This window comes from Sus scrofa, chromosome 4 (genome assembly GCF_000003025.6).
Source record: "Sus scrofa isolate TJ Tabasco breed Duroc chromosome 4, Sscrofa11.1, whole genome shotgun sequence".
In the NCBI taxonomy this organism is placed as follows: Eukaryota; Metazoa; Chordata; class Mammalia; order Artiodactyla; family Suidae; genus Sus; species Sus scrofa.
The window spans coordinates 82349856-82364980 of record NC_010446.5 but is presented as its reverse complement, the minus strand read 5'-3'; the positions used below and the strand labels follow the sequence as shown (position 1 = coordinate 82364980).

General features: G+C 39.7%; 1 protein-coding gene across 7 annotated transcripts in view; it reads left to right on the top strand.

Moving 5' to 3' along the window:
* The window catches only part of LOC106510102, a 96069-nt gene that overhangs the window by 22401 nt on the left and 58543 nt on the right, over window positions 1-15125 (top strand). For 6 of the 7 annotated variants that reach the window (XR_002343354.1, XR_002343355.1, XR_002343353.1 and 3 more), the window contains exons 2-4: window positions 1662-1782; window positions 2861-2925; window positions 6434-6536. Coding sequence is in view for 1 of the 7 variants with exons in the window: in XM_021089444.1 (XP_020945103.1) it covers window positions 6494-6536 (43 nt within the window). In the remaining 6 variants the exon portion in view is untranslated. The remainder of the gene's footprint in view (window positions 1-1661; window positions 1783-2860; window positions 2926-6433; window positions 6537-15125) is intronic. The other variant, XM_021089444.1, reaches the window with a different exon arrangement.

Sequence of the window (15125 nt, the reverse complement as noted above, 5' to 3'; positions counted from 1 at the left end):
CAATAATTCCCTAATTCCTACCCCTGGAAATGTTTCTGCTATTTATTTTTCATTTTTTCCCTCTTTTGTTTTCTTTTCCCCTTAGCTTGCAGTCTATTCTGAAACAAACCCAAAGCGGCTTCTGATGATGTCATCCTTAAACAATGATAGCAATAATATTTATCACTTGTTATATGACTGAAAATGTACCAAATACTTCACATCTTATCTCATTGAATTGTCACAATGCACATGTAGGTAGATACAATTATGATCCCCAAACTACATGTTTAAAAAAAAAAAAGAGCTCTGAAGAGGTTAAGTGACTTTCTTTCCCAAGGTCACACTCCTAGTTAGTGGCAGAGCAGAATTAGACTCATCAGACTAATGAATTCATTTATTTAACAAATATTTATCGAAAGCTCTTATGTGAAAGCCATTATTCAAGGAGCTTGAGATACAGTGGAAAAAAAGAGAAACAATAGAAAATCCCCCCCCCCTTATAAAGCTTATATTCTACTGGGAAGAGACAGAATGATAAACAATTGAAAATAGTTAGAGTGTTAACAGGAGTTAAAATGAGTCAATGAGGAGTTCCCTTGGTTAAGGCCAGGGAGTCTGGAGCTCAGTAGGTGGGGGTATTGAGGAATTGGGTACCAATGGAGAAGTGGGCAGAGCTGAGCATGTTCAGGTTTATTTATCAAGAATATTTCACAAGGAGTTCCCGTTGTGGCTCAGTGGGTTAAGAACCTGACATAGTGTCTGTGAGGATGTAGGTTTGATCCCTGGTCTCCCCTTACCCAGTGGGTTAAAGATCTGGTGTTGCTGTGAGCTGTGGTGTAGGTCACAGATGGGGCTAGGATCTGGCATTGCTGTGACTGTGGTGGAGGCCGGCAGCTGCAGCTCTGATTCCACCCCTGGCCTAGGAACTTCCATGTGCTGTAGGTGTGGACTAAAAAGAAAAAAAAATATATGATAAGGTCATCAAATACTTCCATAAAGAGGTATGTAATGTTTGGTAGCCTCTTGATTTATGTTTAAAAAGGTCACTCTGACCTTTTTAAAGGTCTTTTTTTGGGAATGATTCTTAGTGAGGTCAGTGTGTGAACAGGGACTCAGAAAGGAGGCTCTTGGGTAGCTGGGATAAGAGATATAGTGCCTCTCATGGGGATGGGATACCAGCAGAGATGGAAAGAAGATGCAGGGTGCTTTAGGGAGTAGAGGTGAATGGACTTGCTGATGGATAGAGGAAGTGGGCAATTGGATGAGAGACAGGCTCAGAGAAGCTGCTGGGTTTTGGCTTCAGCCATCGCTGCATAGGAGTGAATTGATCACTGAGAAGAGGAACAACATTTGCCTGAAACTTTATGATTTGCAAAGGACTGTCAGCTATATTATCTCTTGTTTTTACAACAAGCCTTGAGAGGTAGTAAAAATATAATCTCTGTTTCACAGACAAGATAATTAAGCCTCTGAGAGGGTAGATTTGTTTCTATCCACACAGTTAGTAAATGGAAAGTCTGAGTGGGAAACTTGGGCTTCTAGATGCAGCGGGTCTGTTGCTTATTTCCCTAGAGAATTGTCCCCCCGAAAGCCAGAAGGAATCCTGTACACAAGCACAGTCTCCATCGCTGAATAAAGTCACACATTTTGATTCTTCTCTACTATTACCTCTATTTCAGGTTAATTTACCTCATACTTATAACTTTGACAATCAAACAGCTTAACAGCTATTTCAGACATCTATTCCTGCTAGAGGATGCACTGTCCCTATTTTTGGAAGCCGGCTGACGCAGAAGAAAGGTAATGTGATAGAGAACCTTTAGACCCTTTTAAATCACCAACGCAAATCACCACCAGATTACCAAGGATCTAAATATGTACTGTCTAATGACGTTCATAAAGATGCCAGCACACCGTTATGTTCCTCTTTGATGTTTTAGCAGTATTTACATAGAATTCTAAAGAACTACTTTCCAAAAAAGAGTTTTAGATATTCTATAGATGTTATCGCCACTGTTTTTTGCAATAACCCTGAATAGCTCAGGGAGGTCAATCTCCTCAAACATCTAGAAAGAGCCTGTTTGAATATTCGAATCCTAGTCTGTAAAGTCAAAGGCCATGCTGTTTCCACCATGACACTGTTTATTAGAGGGAAGAAATCCAATTCTGGTCCCTTTGACATTTAGTGTCCTCCCTCCTCACTAGCCACCTCTAGTGATGGTGAGCAGGCACAATTCACCACAATTGGTTACTTTAGTAAATAATTTTCAATATAAGTGAATTAAAATAAAATGTTATCAATTTTTCCCACTAGAAATTTTTGCTAATGTCCTGGGAATTTGCAAAATCAGTAATCTGTTGACTTTAGCTCTATGTCTGTGATACTGCCTTACTGATAGCTTTCCAAAGAAGATAGTGGGTAATCAAGGCAAACTCTGTGGAATTTTGATGAGCACAAACAAACCAGGGTAACATTTAAATTATGTGCAGCAGGTAAAATCTAAGTCTTGATATTTTCAGTGGAAAACTAGTTTGGAATAGAGAAAAAAATAATTTAATATGTTACTATTAAACATAAACTTGCTTTGGGATTTTGCTTGCTTTCATCATCAAGTAACTAGCCCTAAAGTTCTCAGCCAGGCTTGGATTTAGGATGTCAGGCTCTGGTAGTGAGAGCTAGATGGTGCTATAGTATAATTGCCAGCTGCCCAATTACTACCAGTTTGTCTGACTGTAATGAATGAGGGTTCTGGAATATGAAATTCAGCTCTGTGTTGCTCGTATTTTCTGTAAGTGCAATATAATACAACATAAAATGAAGAATTTTATCTTCTCTCTCTTTCTCCCCCCTGCTCTTTCCATCTGATATGCCTACCAGCCACCTCCCCCCGCCGCCGCCCCAACAGACACGCACTTTGCTGACATTTTTCCTAGAATAAACAGGTGAGAATCACTATTCTGGGTGGTCTGACTGTTTCCAGAGTGACAAACGCATCTTTTATCCTATGTCCCAGATTCAGCAGTTCTTTTTCTATCTAATCAAAGAGGGCTAAAGTTTTTATAGGTCATATGTGAGATAAGGTTAGTGCCAACTTACATGAATGGCTTGTAGTCTTGCAGGAAGGACAATGAATGGTATTTCAGAGTGGGAAGGAGACATTGGACGTTTTTCAGTTCAATTTCCCACTTGGGTTTGATGTAGTTCATTTTTTGAGTTTGAAAAAAAAAAGTACTTCCAGATATTCCAGTTTATTTGCAAGGGTTAAGGAAGGCCAGGAATAAGTTTCTGGTATAGGAAGGCCCATGACTGTGTGCTCTTACATGATAGTGCATAATGCTGGGAAAATGAAGGACCAGAATGTTAACAGAATGGTACCTTCCAAGTGTGTGCTCCTAATGTCACATGCTATCCTATAGGAGGAGCCAAACCATTCAACAAATTCAGCTGAAGCATTTAAGAAAATGAGACTTTTTGCTTCCCACAACCTCTCTTTCTTTAGTCCCTGTCTCTACAGCTTCTAGTTGTCATAAATGTCACAAATACCTCACCTATTCTTGATATAAGAACATACTATACAGAGCATACAGAAGAGAATGACTATGATGAAATAGATGATGAATTTCTGATTGAGGGCCTCTGGGAAATTTTCCCTTCCCTCAATTTTTCCTCTTCAGCCTGCCTAAGGATCACCCATATCACTCTCCAAGATGAGATTTATTTCTGAATTGAGGCCATGTTTACTTCATAGGAACTTGCAAAAACACACACGTTTGGCCAAACAGCATGCACAGGATTCCTGAAAACAATTTAAAACGAAATGATGGAGTTCCTCTGTGGCTCGGTGGGTTAAGGATCTGACATTTTCTCTGTGGGGATGTGGGTTTGATCCCTGGTTTGCTCAGGGGGTTAAGGATCTGACATTTCCACAAGCTGTGACCAAGCTAAGAAGACATGACCTTATAGGGAGAGCAAACAGGGGATCAGGTTCCTGATGAAAGCCAAGCCAAGTTGTCTTAAAGACTCAGTGAGGAGAAGGGAGCATGGGATGAAAGGAAGATCGATGGATGAGCTATAGGTGTTGCCTCCCTGTCCGACATCCCAAACTGATTCACCAGAGCCGGGCTCTGATTTATGGGTTTATGGGTTATGGTGCCTCCAGAGAGCATAGCTAATTTCTCTGCCAAGCAGAGAATGAAATTTACCCAATAGAAATACTATAATTAAAGGGCAATAGTGGTTTCATTGCAAAACAAAATAGAAGTTCATAGAGAGATTTAAAAGCAACATTTACAAGACGGAAATTAAGGCTTGTGGATCCCACCTTTGCAGGACCCGGTTTTGCTCCCACTGCTGCAGTCACTATAACTATAGGTGCTGTGCTTTTAGGCTTTCCTCCCTGAGTTTTCCTGCCTTTCCCTCATGTTTACCCCCTGGGGAGGCATTGGCTCTGGAGCCAGACAGATCCGTAGGCAAATCTTGGGGAGTCATTGACCACTTTGCCCCTCAGTTTCTTTTTGAAGTGAAATAATCTGATACACTGTGGGGAGGGTTAACTAGTTACTATCTGTAAAGTACTTAAGGTCTGACGGTCAAATTGTCAAATGTCAAATGTAAGTTCCATGACTACAGGCATTTTGTGCATTTTTTGTTCCCTGCTGCCTCCTCAGCACATAAAACAGTGCCAGGTACAAAGTAGGTATTCAATAAATACCTGTGAATGAACAGATGGCACATGGTTCTTTTTTTTTTTTTTTTTTTTTTTTTGTCTCTTTGCTATTTCTTGGGCCGCTCCAGTGGCATATGGAGGTTCCCAGGCTAGGGGTCCAATTGGAGCTGTAGCCACCAGCCTACACCAGAGCCACAGCAACGCGGGATCTGAGCCACGTCTGCAACCTACACCACAGCTCACGGCAACGCCAGATCCTTAACCCACTGAGCAAGGGTAGGGACTGAACCCGCAACCTCATGGTTCCTGGTCGGATTCGTTAACCACTGCGCCACGACAGGAACTCTGGCACATGGTTCTTAATAAGTGCTACCCATAGTTATATCCCCTCTTTAGAGTTTATATCCCTTGAGAAGAAAAATGTCTTCTCTTCTACTGTGACTTTGTAAAAATATCTAAGGCAGACCGTGGCTTCCTCCATCTACACTTGCTCTCCTCCAAGCATAAATCCGATCTTCCCATAAAGCCTTTAGATGGTACCAAAGTTCTTAAAGTGGTTCACACACACAGCAGGATTTAGCCCTTTTCTACCTTTCATTCAGTGTCATTGGCCTCCTGATAAGCGAGGATTGCCTTCCTCAAAACTGCCTGTAATAGAACCACTCTATGCTTGCATTTTGTTGGATCACATGGTTCCTCCAGTGAGCTCCCAGGCTTATCATCGTCTTGCTTTCAGGCCTTCACACATGAGATTGTTTCTGTCCCTGATACTCCTTTATTCTCCTTCATCTGGCGGTCTCTTACTCATCCTTCAAGCTTCAAATTAAATATTGCTTTCACAGTACAATTTTCACTGACTCTCTAAACCAGGTTAGATAGCCTTGTGTGTTCCCATAACATTCCACATGCCCCTTTGGTATTACTTTGCATGCAGGAGTGTCTGTCTTACTGGTATTCTTACATGACTGAAGAACCCATGAGGGCCAGGATTCTTCTTGTCTTGTTCAGCATGGTGTTCTGGAAGCCTAGCCAAATGTGTGGCGCTCAATATGTACTCACAAATATGTCTGTAAATAAATGTAAAATGAAGAACATATAAAAAACAAAGGCTTTGGAGTCAGGCATACTGGGTTCTGATTCAACTTTAGCTAGCTGCCAGTCCTATGATCTTGGTCAAGATACTTATTTTTAGAGACTCTTAATGTTTACCTATGTAAAATAGAGATAGTACAACCAAGCTCATAGGATTTTTTAAAAAAGGTTAAATGGATGAAGTATGTAAAATATCTCAAACAGTAGCTGGCTTGTAATAAATGCTCAACAAAGTTAATTATTATAATTATTATCATTAATAATATGACTAAACCTAACCTTGAAGATAAGGTACTGACTGAATCCACCCATTCAAAACAAGTAATAGTCAACAAATAACTAAGAATATCTGTTTCTGCCTAATTCGAAAAGATACATGCACCCCAATATTCATTGCAGCACAATTTACAATAGCCAAGACACAGAAGCAACCTAAATGACCATCAACAGAGGATTGAATAAAGAAGATGTGGTATATATATCCAATGGATATTACTCAGCCATAAAAAAGAATGAAGTAATGCCATGGGCAGCGGGCAGGAAATAGAGAATAATTCAATATAGTTCTTTAAAAGTGGTACTAGTTGTTGTATTGCTGGAATATGGCAAGTCAGAAACTACTATTTTTTAAAGGTGCCTGTACTTCAGAAGCCTGATTGTATTGATTGCAGTTTCTTGGTTATATCCTCTAGTGATTCAGCTGAGATAGCTTGACCGGATCACTGTTGAGAACAAAATGATATGATTGTTATATGAAGCAAGAGGTGGTCCAAGAAGAAGGTATAATCTCCAGGGGTAAGTAAGGGAATTTCCTGGGCTCTTAGGTGGGGTGCTCTTCTCAGTTCATTCATGGTGCTATATTTTGTTGAAAAGAATTAATTGATTTTTCTTCTGTATCAAGAGAAAATGGGAAAAGAGGAAAAATTACAGGGGAAAAATTACATAAAGAAACCTTGCTGATGTATGAAAAATTGTAGTTGGAGATAGGGAAAATGTTCCATGGTTGTTTGTAGCCCTTCCTAATTGTAGATTTGTAGAAAGAAAGCCTTAGAAAGACCTATAGTTCCATCTTCGTGGCCTTCCTCTTTTAAAGTATAGATGGTTCTAAACTATCCTTGCTATTTTCCTATGTAAGGAGGCCTTATTCTTTGCCTAGTGCTGTTTTCATGCTAGGTGTTCAGTATAAGGTAGATCAATAAATGCCAGAGTATGTCTGGCACACCTGCGATTAGAGTATGTATTGACATCAGTTGTGATCACACATCAAACTCAAAGTCTGTTTTTATTGATCAGCTTTTAGAAAGCACCAAAAATGAGCAAACACTCCAAATTGGATTATAGGCACTCAATATTTAATCAGGTTTTAGTTATTACTAGCAACCTGATATTTGTCTGAAGAATTTTTTTTAAAGAGTTATGATTCAGATAAATGTTCCCTTCATGAATGAAGGTGAATAAATTAGTCAGTTGTTGAAAGTTCTCAACATTGAGTGGCCTCTGCTGTCACCATATATGCTGGCGGTTGCTGTGGTTTTAAGTTGCTTAGATTTTTGAATTCCATTTTATATATGTGTGATTAAGGTGCTATTGTCACATGCTGTGATGACTAACACCTTATATTGATGGGAACATTTCCTTACTTGGACCTATTATTAAACTTTTTTCCCCCCAATGAATCCTTTGAGATAGGTAAATTTTAGCTGTTTTACAGAGGAAGAAAACCAAAGCTCAGTAATGTTAAGTAACTTTCCTTTGCACTACGATATCTGTGGAATTTGACAAGGAAGATATGAAATAGACTGGGGTAGCTCAGCCTCAGTGAATGGCAATTTTTCTGAAGCCCTGTATATTTCTACAATTTTATTGTTAACTAATATAACATATATACATAGCACAGAGAGACTGTCTAATTCCACCCAATACCACTGTGACAGAAATGTAGAAAAGTCAATCTGCAACGGGACTTAGTTCATAAAATGCCAAGAATATTGTGTTCTTTTGGTCTTTAAAACTACTTGTATCTGGTGTTCCTTCTGTGGTGCAGTGGGTTAAAACTCCAGCTGCAGCAGCTCAGGTCACTGCAGAGGTGCAGTTTCAATCCCTGGGCCCAGTTCAGTGGGTTAAACCATATGGCTTTGACACAGCTATGGCTCGGGCTCAATCCCTGGCCTAGAAACTTCCATATGCCATGAGTGTAGCCATTAAAAAAATTACTTGCATCAGTTGTTTTTGACATCATATGGCAACTTCTGACAAAGGAGGAAAACGTTAAATATAATTTTAAAACAAGAAATAACCTGAGTAGTTTCCATGGGAGAAAATATGGAAGGAAGCGTAGTGGATGTTGCAGTGTACTACCCAGCTTAACCCCTTCCTGCCCTTGAGGATGAGCCCCTGTTTCCCCACCCACTGGGAGTCAGTAGCCAACTGCCTTGAGTTGGGGCTATCTCTGGAATGTGTCTTCAGCAAACTGTACCTTCCTCAGGTCAGGCAGTATCCAGTGACAGGTGAATGTCTGTGAATAAATACTCAGCCTCCAGCCAAGTCTGGGGAAGCTCTCAAAGGCTATCCAGCTCCCTAACTCTTGTAGGATTGGCTGAGAATTTTGTTGTTACTGCTGCATGGTTCTCTACCCATCTCTGCTTCCTACAACCTTTCAAAAGTGTTGATGCAGAGAACACTCCCCAATAAGTCTTCATGCAAATATCGGTGTCCCCTTTCCAGGAAATTTGACTTGAGATGGAGGGAATAATGTGAGCACTTAGTATGTGTCAGATCATTTTCTGAGTGTTTTACTTTAATTCTCACTATACCAGGTGAGGTAGATACTGTTATCATTCACGGCCAATTTAGAGCTGAGGAAATTGAGGCACAGGAAAATCAAGAAATATGTCCACAGTTGCAATAAGTGGAAGTGTCAGGATTCAAAACCAAGGCAACCTTAAGGGGTGGCAGAGAGTAAGCAAGATCAACAAAGACAGAGGTAAAAGGAAAGAGTGGCTAAAAAGGGCAGCAGTAGGGAGGCAAAGGAGAACTGCAATGGGAAAGAGGTGTTAAGGAGAGCTAGGGGCTGTAGGGCTTCTAAGAAGTCTTGAAGAAAGACCTTTAGGTTTCTTCAAGTGGTAAGTCAACAAAGTCAAGATTATTAAACTTTTTTTTTTAAAGGCACATCATACTTTCACCAAAACCTTGAGCAAAAAATTTTCTCTAAAGTTCAAAAATAAATACATTAAAATTCAGAAGTCTGAGAAAATCAAATCCTGGTGAAGATCTGAAAGAATAAGAACATAGGACTGTCTCCTAGTATCACCACTGTGGACTTGGCCTCATCTTGTAAAGCTGAACATTCTCATCATTTACAATCCAGCAACTCTATTCCAAGACATACACCCCAGAGAAAATCCTGCATATATCTCCTTGGAGATGTGTAAAAGAATGTTCATAGTAGTATTATTGTGAAAGAAAAGAATTGGGCACAATGACAATACTCATCAACTAAAGAATGGCCAAATAAATTATGGTATAGTTCTGTATTGGAGTGTATATATCAGTAAAACATGAATGAATCCCAGTGGTACACACAGCATGCATGAATCGTATACATATAACACTGAGTGTAATAAGTAAATTCAAAATAAAAGTCATAATGCAGAGCACTTACTCTGTGTAGGCGTTATTCTAATTATTTTAGATATGTTAAAATATGTTAGATATGCTATTTTAGATATGTCTCTACCAAGACCCTAAAACGTAGATATTATTATTATCATCCCTATTTTGTAGAAGTGGAAACTACATCCTACAGGGGTTAAGTAAATTGCCTGAGGTCCCACAGATACTGAGTGGCAGATCTAGAATTTGTACACAGGTGACTTAAAATGAAACTATGCCCTTAACATTCTACTTTTCTGCTTTACTATGTAGTATGATACAATTTTTAAATAAAGTTTAAAAATAAGCAAAACCAAATATACAGTGTGTAAATGTATATACACACACACACACATATACACATATATGCATATTTAGTCTACACTATATGTATATATATCATATATGTATATGCAAAAGAATGATGAACTCCCAATTCGGGATGTTATTACCTCTCTCTTGTGGACATAGTGGAATGAGTCATGGAAGGAGAGTATAGATAGATATTATGATGTTGATAATTTTGTAGTTCTTAAGGTAGTAATGGATTTATGGTTGTTTATTATTTTGCTTCACAACTTTATATAACACATAAATGTAGCATTTAAGTTATGCCTCAACTATTATGTTAAAAAAAAAGGGACCACCTGAGTGTTCCTGGTGGCTTAGCAGATTGCAGATCCGGGGTTGTCACTGCTGTGGTGGCATGGGTCACTTCTGTGGCGTGGGTTCAAGCCCTGGCCAGGGGACTTCTGCATGCTGCATGTGAGGTCAAAAAAAAGGAAAAAGAACCTTCTGGAGAACCTGCTAAAATGTGAATTCCTAGGTCCATCCTGTAGAATGTTCTGAGAGAGAGGTTTGGCCAGATCCCTAGCAAGTGAAATCAGTTATGTATTGCTACTTAACAAACTCGAAGACTTAAATAGCAACCACTTATAGGACTGAGAAATTAAAATATTGCCTGCCATATGGGTAAATAAATAATATCATAGTCATTAGGGATTGCAACTACCTTCAAGGGTAAGCCTGTGAGCCCTGAGGAACTCAGGAAGGAAATAAAGAACACCCGCTGCCTAGCAGCCATCAGCCTGCAGCCACTCCCAAAGGTGAGCCCTCTAGATATGGAAACGCAGGATATGGCTCCAGACAGCTGACGTGCATATCAGGGAATGAGTTCAGTGATCCCAGATATTTGCATGTTCCTAAACATAGAAAAGTGCTAAATTCCTTAACTTGAGTATCTGGTTTTCTTTTATTAACAGTAATCTTTTTTTTCCTACTACCTGCCCTTTGTTGCAAAACTCCTATATATCCTAGCATACCATTCACCTCCTCTGGAGGAGTATCACAGAGCTATCTGAAATTTTATCTTACAGGCTTATAGTCCTTATTTGCCTCAAATAAAACAACTCACGACTCTCACATTGTGCAATTTTTTCAAGTTAATGGAGGTGGGGGGAGGGATAACTTAAAAGTTTGAGATTAACATATACACTACTATATATAAAATAATCAACAAGGACCTACTTATAATACAGGGAATTCTACTCAATGTTCAGTAATAACCTATATGGGAAAAGAATCTGAAAAAGAATAGATATACATATATGTATATAACTGAATCACTTTGTTATACACTTGAAATTAACACATCGTAAATCAACTGTATTCCAATATAAAGCAAAAATTAAATTAAAAAAATAAACAATCCTGCAGCCAAAAACAAATAATTAAGTAGCAACCACTTTCTTGTTATGATTTTTATGGGTCTGCAATGTGGGCTAGAATCAGCTGGTACAGCTACAGTCATCTAGCTGCATGACTGGTCTTGATGGTCTAAGGTGGCCTTGTTCACAACTGGGTTCCACCATCAGCATGACTTCCTCTCACCTTCAGGCCTCACTGAGGTTCTTTGCTTGGTGTCAGGCAACATTTAAAGAGGGCTGCAGGAGAAGATGCAAGGCTTCTACAGTCTAACTGCATGACATTACGCTTTTGATTGTAATGTAATTGCCTGACATTAAGCCTTTTGAGTGGTGAGGCATCCATTTAAAGGTAAATAGTAGACATCCATCTCAAAAAGAGATTGCCAACTGTGTGGCGTAGTTGCTAGCAAAACAACTGGATAAGAAACTAGGTTACCCCTCTTCTACCCCCCAGATAGTTTTCCTTTTTAGAAAGACCTGAGGAAAGTAGATATGGAAGCCTTCTCCCTGCGCACACTCTAATTCCCATTCATTTGCTTTAAATTCACCAATAAAGAGTAAACTCATGAAACTCCAACTTACAGCTTGGACCCTAATAAAGGCAGAGTCCCAGGTCTAACACTCATGCATCTCTCTCTACCAAGACCTTGCTGTGTGGTCTCCGCAGGCTCTGTACCCTCCAGAACCTGAGAGAAATGTCTAGTTCTTCAAAGTCTCCTGATGGTTTTGTTGAGGTGAGTCCTGTAGTCATAAAAAGGACCAAAAGGGCCAATTCTGCCATCAACACTGGCCCCAGTGGTAGTGACCTTGCTAGGTGTAAATATGGTCAAGCGAGTGCTCCAGGCATTCACTATCAGTAGACTGGGACTTTTTTTTGCTACAATCTATTGTAGAAAACAATCATAAGGTGAGGTCAGATAGAAGGTCTAGACAAATGGACTGTCCCTCCTGATGCAAGGAATGGCAAAGTGCACTGCAAAGGAGCAAGCATGTAGGGATGGGTGGAAGTAGTGCAGTTATCTTTGCAAGCGATTTACTACATAGTAATACAGCCATGCATTTGGTCAGAGAATCTTTTGTGCTTCATTTTTCTAAAAAAACATTTTGTTGAGATATGATCGACAATGTAAAAAAGCTGGACATATTGAAAGATGAGTTTGCAAATAACTATACCAGCATGAAACTATCACCATCAAGGCATTTGATCTATCACCTCCCAAAGTTTCCTTTCACCCCTTTATTATTATTGTTGTTGTTATCATCATCATCATTATTATTTTGTTATGTGTGTGTGGTAGGGAGTAAGAATACCTAATCCCTTGTGCTTCTGATGCCCTCTTTGGCACAGACTGCGAAGATAGGCAATTGACTGGTGATTTAAGGTCTGCGATCCTGACCACATTCATCTTTGCTCAAAATTATACTTGCTCCAATACACAAATGGCAAAATACTATAAACAACTTAAATGTTCATCAATATTGGACTAGTTAAATAAATTAAGGTACATCTCAAAACAGATGTACCTGTACAATAGACCATCCGTTACAAAGAATAAAGTAGATCTACTGATATAAAATGATCTCCAATATAGATTAGTAAATGGTAAAAAGCAAAATATATATGAGTGTATGAATATATCTATTGCCACTTGCAATTTTAAAGGATACTTTTATATGCCTAAGCTCTCTCTTGAAGAAAGAACACAAAAAAGAAACTGGTAATATTTTAGGTTTTCTCAGAGGAAAAAAATAATAAACAACTGGGGGATTGGAGCATGAGGGAGACTGATTTTTGCATTGTTTGAATTCTGCTATCATGAGTATGAATCATTATCATATGAATAGAATAAATAAATTCATTGTTCCTCCATGCCTGTTTACTTCCACCTTTGAATCATATCTGGAGCAGTAGTTTAAAGATTTAAGAGAAAATAAGATTTAGACTTCTGTATGCATGGCTAATAGGTCAATGCCTTGAAGATAAACAGTAGACCACTTCAGCCAACTCAATCCTATCAGAGGAAATGGCCAGGTCATGACTCTGAGGCTGCCAACCGAGAGCCCAAAGGTCTGTGTAGGACAGGAGTTTTACCTGACTCATAAATACCACCAAAAAGGAGGTTCATACCATGAGATTTTTAGGGTCTTATTTTAGCATGAAAACAGGGCTTGTTTATGATGAAGGAAAGACCATTCCTCCTAGTAGTTCTTATCTCAGTATCTCATCAAAGTAATGAGAACAGCAGATACTTCAAAACCAAACACTCTGGTCCCTCTTCCCGAAGATGTGAGGCAGCCATGGGGATGATTCATTCAACATTCTTCTTAGCTCTATAGAGGTATAAAGAAAGGAAATCACCTGGTGGAGGTATTTTTTTTTTTTTTCCAGTCTTTTTTTTTAGGGCCACAACCACAGCTTATGGAAGCTCCCAGCCTAAGGGTAGAATTGGAGCTGTAGCTGCCAGCCTACACCACAGCCACAGCAATGCCAGACCTGAGCTGCATCTGCAACCTACACCACAGCCCATGGCAACACTGGATCCCTAACCCACTGAGTAAGGCCAGGGATTGAACCCAAGTCTTCACGGGTAATATTTGGGTTTGTTACTGCTGAGCCATGATGGGAACTCCTGGAGAGATATTTCTTTCTTTTTCTTTTTTTTTTGTCTTTTTAGCTATTTCTTGGGCCTCTCCCGCGGCATATGGAGGTTCCCAGGCTAGAGGTCGAATCAGAGCTGTAGCCACTGGCCTACGCCAGAGCCACAGCAACGTGGGATCCGAGTTGCGTCTGCAACCTACACCACAGCTCACTGCAACGCCAGATCGTCAACCCACTGAGCAAGGGCAGGGACCGAACCCGCAACCTCATGGTTCCTAGTCGGATTCGTTAACCACTGCGCCATGACGGGAACTCCTGGAGAGATATTTCTTATAAGCACCTCACATGAGGGTGCTGCCTTTAAACACCCAAAAGTCCTTCCAGAGGCAATTTTACTCATGGCTTGGAACAATTTGTGACATGACTCCCTGAGTACATTGTTCACCTAGCTCAAATCAGACATTCCTCATCTCTAACCTAAGACTAGCAAGCCTTCGTCCTTGGTTCTTAATGAGAAGCTTTGCTGTTTCACCAGGTTTACTGGTAGTAAGACTAAGCAGGAAATTCCACTTTCAGTGTCATGAAAGGGGCCCCACTGACACATCACTGGGAATGACAATACGTTATAGAACCTCTTGAAGGCCAGTGAAGATTTTATTGCTTTCCCTTTACCCTATTATGGTCTCAGGTGAGACTTGCTTAGGCAACTATACTCTGCCTTTAGAAAAAAGAAAAAAAAAAAAAAAAGAATGTTATTTTAGGATATAGCTCATTTAATATCTCCTTATATGACATGCCTGCCTGTTTTTAATTCTACTAAGCATATACAGTTAGAAATTAATCAGAAAGAACAATTAGCCTCCTTTTGGAAGAAAAAGCACAGAGAAACAAAAAGAAAGCTTTCTCTCAACTGGAAATGAATTTCACCACTCATTAGCAGCCTCTAGCTGAACAAAAGCAATGCTCTGAACAAATTTGGAATACCAGATCTGGTACGACCTTTAACTTCCCATGCAATGTATACACCTCACTCAGCACTTTTCCTGTCCCACGTATTTAAGTAAAGTTAATGCCTAAATGGGGCCTGGATTTTGAAGGCCCTCTCTCTGGCTCCAGAGATAGGAGTAAGTCAGCACATGTTAAATTTGGAGGTTGGACTGGAGATCTCCCAAATTATTCTGGTTAAGGTGGGAAAGTCACTTATAAAAACCACAACCTTGGAGAGAAAGGTTGAAAACAGGTCCATTTCCTTTCTAACATTAGATTCCAGATCCTTACTTGGGATCCCCCTAATTAGAAGTGGAATTTTCCCATTCTAGGCATCAACCCATGGCTCTGGTCTTTCCCTCCCAATCCTCTCTTGTCCCACTTGAACTCAAATGCTCTTTGAAGTGCCCTCTCTTTTGGGCTCTTTTCCTCTAGAAGAGA